The sequence below is a fragment of the Salvelinus namaycush genome, unplaced genomic scaffold, assembly GCF_016432855.1.
Source record: "Salvelinus namaycush isolate Seneca unplaced genomic scaffold, SaNama_1.0 Scaffold1157, whole genome shotgun sequence".
Classification (NCBI taxonomy): domain Eukaryota; kingdom Metazoa; phylum Chordata; class Actinopteri; order Salmoniformes; family Salmonidae; genus Salvelinus; species Salvelinus namaycush.
Genome location: NW_024057850.1, coordinates 22,501 through 32,500, shown reverse-complemented (window position 1 = coordinate 32,500; position 10,000 = coordinate 22,501). Strand labels below are relative to the sequence as shown.

Sequence of the window (10,000 nt, the reverse complement as noted above, 5' to 3'; positions counted from 1 at the left end):
GACGGCAGACTCTGGCCGGCTGAGACGCACTGTAGGCCTGATGCGTGGTACCGGAACTGGAGGTACCGGGCTAAAGACACGCACCTTCAGGCTAGTGCGGGGAACAACAACAGGGCACACTGGACTCTCAAGGCGTACTATAGGCCTGGTGCGTGGTACCGGCACTGGTGGTACCGGGCTGAGGGCACGCACATCAGGGCGAGTACGGGGAGAAGGAACAGTGCGTACAGGGCTCTGGAGACGCACAGGAGGCTTGATGCGTGGTGCCGGAACTGGAGGCACTGGGCTGGATACACGCACCACAGGGAGAGTGCGTGGAGGAGGAACAGGGCTCTGGAGACGCACTGGAAGCCTGGTGCGTGGTGTAGGCACTGGTGGTACTGGGCTTGAGCGGGGAGGTGGCGCCGGAAATACCGGACCGTGCAGGCGTACTGGCTCCCTTGAGCACTGAGCCTGCCCAACCTTACCTGGTACCTGGAGCTGGAATGTACCGAACCGGGCTATGCACGCGTACAGGAGACACCATGCGCTCTACTGCGTAACACGGTGTCTGCCCGTACTCTCGCTCTCCACGGTAAGTACAGGGAGTGGGCGCAGGTCTCCTACCTGACTTCGCCACTCTCCCTTCTAGCCTCCCCCCAAAATTTTTTGGGGGTTTACTCACAAGCTTCCTACCGCGTCGTCGTGCTGCCTCCATTCGCCGGTATCCCTCCTCGCACTGCGCCAGAGAATCCCAGGCGGGCTCCGGCACTCGCCCTGGGTTGATCGCCCACCTGTCGATCTCCTCCCACGTAGTGTAACCCAGATCCTTCTCCTGCTTCCATGCTAGCTCCTCGAAACGCCGCCTCTCTGCTTTCGCTGCCTCCAGCTCAGCTTTGGGGCGGCGATATTCTCCTGGTTGAGCCCAGGGTCCCTTTCCGTCCAATATTTCCTCCCAAGTCCACGAGTCCTGGTTCTTTGGCCGCTGCTGTTGGTTCCTCTCACGCTGCTTGATCCATGACGGGTGGGGTGTTCTGTCACGATCGTCGTAATCCTCCTCCTCGGACGAGGAGGAGAGGCGAGAAGGATCAGACCAATATGCAGAGTGGTTAGTGTACATGATTATTTAATGAAAACAGACAGAACACCCCACCCGTCATGGATCAAGCAGCGTGAGAAGAGCCGTCCAGCCAGGACCAGCCAGAGCCGTCCAGCCAGGACCAGCCAGAGCCGTCCAGCCAGGAGCTGCCAGAGCCGTCCAGCCAGGATCCGCCAGAGCCAGCCAGCCAGGATCCGCCAGAGCCAGCCAGCCAGGATCCGCCAGAGCCAGCCAGCCAGGATCCGCCAGAGCCAGCCAGCCAGGATCCGCCCCTCAGTCCGGTGCTGCCCCTCAGTCCGGTGCTGCCCCTCAGTCCGGTGCTGCCCCTCAGTCCGGTGTTGCCCCTCAGTCCGGTGCTGCCCCTTAATCTAATGGGGGTTATATGGAGGGTGGCCATTTTGAGGAGGCTACGAAAGCGGGTAGTGACTATGGTGGGGTGGGGACCACGACCAGCGCCAGAGCCGCCACCGTGGACAGACGCCCACCCAGACCCTCCCCTAGACTTTATGCTGGTGCGCCCGGAGTTCGCACCTTAAGGGGGGGGTTATGTCACGTTCCTGACCTATTGTTCCTTTTTCTTTTATTTATTTAGTTGGTCAGGGCGTGAGTTGGGGTGGGTTGTCTATGTGTGTTTTTCTATGTTGGGGTTTTGTGTTCGGCCTGGTATGATTCTCAATCAGAGGCAGCTGTAGATCGTTTGTCCCTGATTGAGAATCATACTAAGGCAGCCGGGGTTTCACGTGTGTTTTGTGGGTGGTTGTATCGCGTGTCTGTGTATGTCGCACCACACGGGACTGTTTGCGGTTTGTCACGTTTGTTGTTTTTGTATGTTAAGTGTTCAGTCTGTTTTCATTAAATAATCATGGACACTAACCACTCTGCATATTGGTCTGATCCTTCTCGCCTCTCCTCCTCGTCCGAGGAGGAGGATTACGACGATCGTTACACACACACACACACACACACACACACACACACACACACACACACACACACACACACACACACACACACACACACACACACACACACACACACACACACACACACACACACATACAGACGGATATGAACAGTCATCTATGGCGTGGTGTAATGAGATGGTTGCTATAACAACAGGTCTACAAGGACCAGCTGGTAATTAGTTCTCTGTGTTCAGGTATAAACTCATTCTGGAGTTTGTGTGTGTGTGTGTGTGTGTTTACAGTAAAGGATGGATAACCAGCCATATCTTCCCCAATGTAACTGTCAAACAGCTGTAGACAAGACACAGACATGGTGTCATATGTTGTCAGCTGTATTGTACTGTATGTGTAAAAACATGGGGTTTTCTGTTACAGATGGACACCTGAGACAACAGACTACACTTCTATATCACCATGAGGAACTGCTGACACCCCCCTCACCTGACTACCAGAGAGAACACACTTTCTTCCTCCCATCCTCTCTCCCACTCCGCCCGCCTTCACAAGGATAAAACGTTATTTTCAAAAGTGGAAAAAGTGAACGCCATAGGACAAAATAGAGAAAAAAGCTAAAGCCCTCTCTTGACCCTTGATCTCTAACCCCTGACCTGTGACCTCAGTATGTCAGGTCTGCGTGGTAAGCTGCAGCGTGTCCAGTGGCGGGCAGGATGGCACTCCTTCACCTCCAGAGTCCTCAGGACCAAACCGGTAGAGAGCATGTTGGACTCTGGGACAGGTAGGTGTTTACAGGGGGGTCTCTAGGGGTGTGAATGAAGGTGGGAATGTGTGTGCATGTGTGTGTGTGTGGGGGGGGGGTATATGTGTGGGTATACAGTGTGTGTGGATATATGTGTGTGGGTCATATTAAAGTGTGTTTTATGTTAAGGTGTGTGTTTGTATGCTAATGTAAGTGTGTGTGTACAGGTGGTACCAGCAGCCATGGCACCAAACTAGCGAGGGTGTTGTCCACGGTAGACCTGGTGTCACTAGGGGTGGGCAGCTGCGTTGGCACGGGGATGTACGTGGTCTCTGGGCTGGTTGCTAAGGAGATGGCCGGACCTGGCGTCATCGTCTCCTTCATCATCGCTGCTGTCGCCTCTATACTGTCAGGTAATGACACACACACACACACACACACACACACACACACACACACACACACACACACACACACACACACACACACACACACACACACACACACACACACACACACACACACACACACACACACACACACACACACACACAGCTACATGTTATTTTTGTGTCTCCCCTTCAGGAGTGTGTTATGCTGAGTTTGGGGTTCGCGTTCCCAAGACAACAGGCTCAGCCTACACCTACAGCTACGTGACAGTGGGGGAGTGTGTGGCCTTTTTCATTGGCTGGAACCTGATCCTGGAGTACCTGATTGGTACAGCCGCGGGGGCGTCGGCTCTCAGCAGCATGGCGGACTCACTAGCCAATAAAAGCATCTCTACGTTTATGACTACACACATCGGAACATTCAACGGCCTGGGTGAGTCTGGAGGGGGGAGGAGAGGGGAGGGAGGGGTTGGAGAAGGGAGGAGGGTGTGTGCTGTATATTTGTGTGGGTGTGTGTGGTGTTTCCAGTAGCTGTGACATAATCTTCCCTGAGACCTGGGCTGTGTCCAGCGTAGAAATATAGTGCGATGAACAGCCATGCCTTTCTGACAGGCCGAGTAATAGTACAAATCGGTAGGTTTCACCTTCCTGAATGTTAGCCTGACGTCTAGAGAGGCTAGCAGTATAGAAACAGACAGTGAAAGCTCATATTCTTCAACATAACAGATGAACACTACTTTTTATGTTTGTGGATTGTAGCGAGGGTTATGCTACAGTGTTGTGACAGTTGTGTGACAGCCTAGGAACTGTGGAAACAGACAGAGGGAGACAAAATCTCTCTAACAGGAAAAGGAAATGGTAACTTTCCAACCGCTGGCCATCTAGCCTGCCATCCATTCCCTATGCACACATACATGCACGCATGTGCACACACACACACACACACACACGCACACACACACACACACACACACACACACACACACACACACACACACACACACACACACACACACACACACACACACACACACACACACACACACACACACACACTGCTGGCACGGTGCATGACTGTTGACAGTGTGTGTTCATGTGTATTCTGCTGGTTCAGTTTTTGGTAATGTTGGGGCCCAGGTATCTAATGTAAGCTCTGTTACAGTAAACTATTATATAAGCCCTCATGTGAACCATTTTAACTTTGAGCCTGTTTCTTATACTGAGGTCTGTAAAGCACTAAAGGCTATAGACAGTAAAAAGTCTGCAGGTCCAGACAACCTGGACCCCCTACCTCTTAAATATAGCAGCTGGTATTATTACTGAACCTGTGGCTCACATTTTCAACTTGAGTCTCTTGACCAATTCCATTCCCACCATTTGGAAATCAGCTTATGTCCTCCCATTGCTAAAGGGTGGAGATCCCTCAGATCTAATAACTATCGTCCTATCTCCAAACTCCCTATCCTGGCCAAAGTCTATGAATCCCTGGTGAACTCACAGTTCAAAAACATCCTAATTGTAAAGAACAGACTGAGTGGGATTAGGGCTGTGGCGGTGGCGGTCACGATATTTCGTCAGCCGGTGATTGTCAAGCAAATAACTGTCGGTCTCACGGTAATTGACCATTAATTAACATAAACACATTTAGCATCTCCTGGCTTCCATACATTTTAAAAGTCTAATAAATCCATGTAATATAGCCTACACCTTCACAATAAATCCATAATTTATTTTTGACGAGTCTAAAGAAGCATGATATGAAGAAATTGTAGTCTATTTCAGAAGAAAATAATAGCATGCTCTGATATTCTGAGTTGTCCTTATGTTTGGTCCTGATGTAGCTATGCCAAATGGCTGTGGGCTACACTAGTTCATTTAGCAGACAAGATTTGCTTATAATTCCGAGGAATTATTATATATTATTTTATAGTATGAAGAATACAATTGAACAAAGCTGAATAAAATATAAATATTTTCTCCAAATGATTTGAGGGAGTGCGCACATGCGGCGGCTATTCTGTGTTGAGCGGTTAACAAAGAAATAGCTACTCCTATATGCTTCATTTAGAGTTATTATTGTACCTTTAGTTGTGATACAAATGTTCGGCTGTATGTTTAGATTTTTAACACATTGTAAGGCTGCATGATGAGACTCTAATGATGATTTGAGAAAAGTCGCTTGAAAGGCATGAGCTCTGCTTTGTTTTTTTTGCGCAGGCTGTACAGACTCCAATAGTCTCTGATACACAATTTGACCAGCATTAAATAATGCCTCGAATTTCACGACGGCATCCCCTTTGTGGCCGTAATGTACCCTAAAAAAATCCATGCCTTTTGTGTCCCGGAGTGCTGCGTTGTGCCCTTCTCCCTGAGTGTGCTGCGTAATCAGAAGCGTCTCTCACTCACACGGCTCGCCGTCACCTGATCGAGTCTTTCTCACAGGCTACAAGTGAAGACAGACACATCGGGGATGCAACTGCGCCCATCCTTATCCAATTCCGAGGTGCATATTGAAGATATTGGAAGAACTGTCCACATTTACTTTTCATCAGCCAACAAGATGAGTAGGCCTAAGGAACAGCAAAAGCAATAGCTTATGTCAATCTACAATCCACCATAGTACAAAAGTTGACCTATTCTATTCTGTGTGAGAAATAAATATTCCAAACAGTCTGGGACAGTTGTGGGATGCGATAGATCCCAAATTAATACAACCACTAGTATCAAAAAAACGTTTTTAGGCAATGTGGCTGAGGCAACAGATCAGAACATTTAGCTTAAAATGTTGCTAAACTATTAGGCTATTTCTTCACATTTTAATCGCAGCAATGCGCACATGGTAGTAGGAATTAATGTTCCATTAGCGGAAAGCACCATTATCAAAAGTGAACACAAATGCAATTATGCATGTAATGCTTTTATTATAAAGGTGCATTGTTATGGTGAAAAGGATCTTCCCCAAACTTGAAACTCACGCGCTGCTTATGTATGCCAGTTAGGCTCTACACCCGTTGTAAAGCAGATTAATGTGCTTCATTTTATTTGGCCACTTTAGTTGTGATACAAACCTTATCAAAACATATAGGCTTATGGGCTAGGCTCTATGATTCGAACAAGTCACAAAAAAAGGCATTGTTTCTTATACTGGGCGTCATTCACAAGTGATAATACAGTTGAAGTCGGAAGTTTACATGCACTTAGGTGGGAGTCAATTAAACTCATTTTTCAACCACTCCACAAATTTCTTGTTAACAAACTATAATTTTGGCAAGTCGGTTAGGACATCTACTTTGTGCATGACACAAGAAAATTTCCAACAATTGATTATAGACAGAATATTTTACTTAAAATTCACTGTATCACAATTCCAGTGGGTCAGAAGTTTACATACACTAAGTTGACTGTGCCTTTAAACAGTTTGGAAAATTCCCCAAAATGGTGTCATGGCTTTAGAAGCTTCTGATATGCTAATTGACATCATTTGAGTCAATTGGAGGTGTACCTGTGGATTTATTTCAAGGCCTACCTTCAAACTCAATGCCTCTTTGCTTGACATCATGGGAAAATCAAAAGAAATCAGCCAAGACTTCAGAAAAAGATTGTAGACCTCCACAAGTCTGGTTCATCCTTGGGAGCAATTTCCAAATGCCTGAAGGTACCACGTTCATCTGTACAAACAGTAGTATGCCAGTATAAACACCATGGGACCACGCAGCCGTCATACTGCTCAGGAAGGAGACGCGTTCTGTCTCCTAGAGATGAACGTACTTTGGTGCAAAAAGTGCAAATCAATCCCAGAACAACAGCAAAGGACCTTGTGAAGATGCTGGAGGAAACAGGTACAAAATGTATCTGTATCCACAGTAAAACAAGTCCTATATCGACATAGTCTGAAAGGCCCCTCAGCAAGGAAGAAGCCACTGCTCCAAAACCGCCATTAAAAATGCCAGACCACAGTTTGCAACTGCACATGGGGACAAAGATTGTACTTTTTGGAAAAATGTCCTCTGGTCTGATGAAACAAAAATAGAACTGTTTGGCCATAATGACCATTGTTATGTTTGGAGAAAAAAGGGGGAGGCTTGCAAGCCGAAGAACACCATCCCAACTGTGAAGCACGGGGGTGGCAGCATCATGTTGTGGAGGTGCTTTGCTGCAGGAGGGACTGGTGCACTTCACAAAAAAGATGGAATCATGAGGAGGGGAAAATTATGTGGATATATTGTAGCAACATCTCAGGACATCAGTTAGGAAGTTAAAGCTTGGTCGCAAATGGGTCTTCCAAATGGACAATGACCCCAAGCAACTTCCAACGTTGTGGCAAAATGGCTTAAGGACAACAAAGTCAAGGTATTGGAGTGGCCATCACAAAGCCCTGACCTCAATCCTATAGAACATTTCCTATAGAAAATTTGTGGGCAGAACTGAAAAAGCGTGTGCGAGCAAGGAGGCCTACAAACCTGACTCATTTACACCAGCTCTGTCAGGAGGAATGGGCCAAAATTCACCCAACTTATTGGGGGAAGCCTGTGGAAGGCTACCCAAAACGTTTGACCCAAGTTAAACAATTTAAAGGCAATGCTACCAAATACTAATTGAGTGTATGCAAACCTCTGACCCACTGGGAATGTGATGAAAGATAGAAAAGCTGAAATAAATCATTCTCTCTACTATTATTCTGACATTTCACACTCTTAAAATAAAGTGGTGATCCTAACTGACCTAAGACATCGAATTCTTACTCGGATTAAATGTCAGGAATTGTGAAAAACTGAGTTTAAATGTATTTGGCTAAGGTGTATGTAAACCTCCGACTTCAACTGTATATAATTCACAAGTGATAGGCTAATTTTGCCACCCATCAGACTATTCTTGATTAATATTGTCTTTACATTTACTAAATTATATATTTGTGACATTTGTTTTGATTTAGAATGGACCATTATCATGAACCTGTATCGAAACAGGCAGCGGGAAAAAATATATGTCATCTATGCACTTATATAGTGAATGGAGGACGCTTTTCCCTGTGGTTTATTTTCATGCCAGTCAGGTAGGCTATACTCCTGTTGTAAAGAGAAGCAATGTGCTTAATATTAGGAAAGTTGAGAAATAAATATAGTTGGCCTATAGAAAGCTGATGGGATCCTCCTCTTTTTAATAGAAGCCATCACTCTGTTTTCTTACGCAATTGCATAGCCTATAGAAATGTTGTGCTACATGAGCTCTCATGAAGTGTTTGATTAGATTTTTGAATACATTTGCATTACTGTCAGAGTTATTAGAGGGACAATAAAGTGCTGAGTACCAGGCAGTTAGCAATTTTGGTTGGCTACTAACGACCAGCAGCAACATCAGAGCTTGGAGAAGCCTAATTACCCTGACTAAGCGGTCTTGTGGAATTTGACTGCCTTCATTACTCGTGACCGCCGGTGTGGCTGTAATACGGTCACCGCAACAGCCCTAAGAAGGGTTCAGTCTGGCTTTAGATTGGGGCACAGCACCACAACTGCAGCTATAGAAGTGGCAAATTACATCATAAATGCACTTGATAAAATGCAGCATTGTGCTGCTCTGTTTGTTGATTTAGCAAAGGCATTTGATTCAGTTGACCATGAATTGTTGCTAGCTAGATTCAGTAACATTGGTCTCAGTGAAGGGGCAGTACATTGGTTTAGGAACTATCTTTCTGGTAGAACACAATATGTATATACTAACAAGTCTATCTTTCTAGAGATGAATATGTTCCCCAGGGTTCCAGTCTACAATCCATGCTTCATCTAGATATGTTAGTGCCACTGAATGAATTTACTTTTTTGAGGGGGGAGACTGTTACAGAGGAGTGTAAAATGCTTATTTTAGGCTGGATCATGTTGTTGAATTGTATTGTATTGTTGTATGTTTTAATTCTGTAATGTATTGATTGTTGCTGCCTTCTTGGCCAGGTCTCCCTTGAAAAAGAGACTCTGGGTCTCAATGGGCTTTTCCTGGTTAAATAAAGGTTAAATAAAAAATGTATGTTTACCTCCCGGTGTGGTGTGTATTTAACCTACCTCTCCCCATCCCTCTCTCCCTCCCTCTCCCCATCCCTCTCTCCCTCTCCCCATCCCTCTCTCCCTCCCTCTCCCCATCCCTCTCTCCCTCTCCCCATCCCTCTCTCCCTCCCTCTCCCCATCCCTCCCTACCTCTCCCCATCCCTCCCTCCCTCTCCCCATCCCTCTCTCCCTCTCCCCATCCCTCTCTCCCTCTCCCCATCCCTCTCTCCCTCCCTCTCCCCATCCCTCTCTCCCTCTCCCCATCCCTCTCTCCCTCCCTCACCCCATCCCTCTCTCCCTCTCCCCATCCCTCTCTCCCTCCCTCTCCCCATCCCTCCCTACCTCTCCCCATCCCTCCCTACCTCTCCCCATCCCTCTCTCCCTCCCTCACCCCATCCCTCTCTCCCGCCCTCTCCCCATCCCTCTCTCCCTCTCCCCATCCCTCTCTCCCTCCCTCTCCCCATCCCTCCCTACCTCTCCCCATCCCTCCCTCCCTCTCCGCATCCCTCTCTCCCTCTCCCCATCCCTCCCTCCCTCTCCCCATCCCTCTCTCCCTCCCTCTCCCCATCCCTCTCTCCCTCTCCCCATCCCTCTCTCCCTCCCTCTCCCCATCCCGCCCTCCCTCTCCCCATCCCTCTCTCCCTTCCTCTCCCCTCGGCTCCCCCTCACTCTTTCCCTTCCTCTCCCCTCTGCTCCCCCTCACTCTTTCCCTCCCTCCCTCCCTCCTCCCCTCTCTCCCTTCCTCTCCCCTCTGCTCCCCCTCACTCTTTCCCTCCCTCCTCCCCTCTCTCCCTTCCTCTCCCCTCTGCTTCCCCTCACTCTTTCCCTCCCTCCTC

At 47.8% G+C, this 10,000-nt stretch overlaps 1 protein-coding gene across 1 annotated transcript in view; it reads left to right on the top strand.

The window, feature by feature from the left end:
- Positions 1-2,664: 2,664 nt before the first annotated feature.
- The window catches only part of LOC120035932 (probable cationic amino acid transporter), a 13,212-nt gene continuing 5,876 nt past the window's right edge, over positions 2,665-10,000 (top strand). The window contains exons 1-3 of the mRNA XM_038982412.1: positions 2,665-2,779; positions 2,968-3,153; positions 3,326-3,562. Of these exons, the coding sequence (XP_038838340.1) occupies positions 2,665-2,779; positions 2,968-3,153; positions 3,326-3,562 (538 nt within the window). The remainder of the gene's footprint in view (positions 2,780-2,967; positions 3,154-3,325; positions 3,563-10,000) is intronic.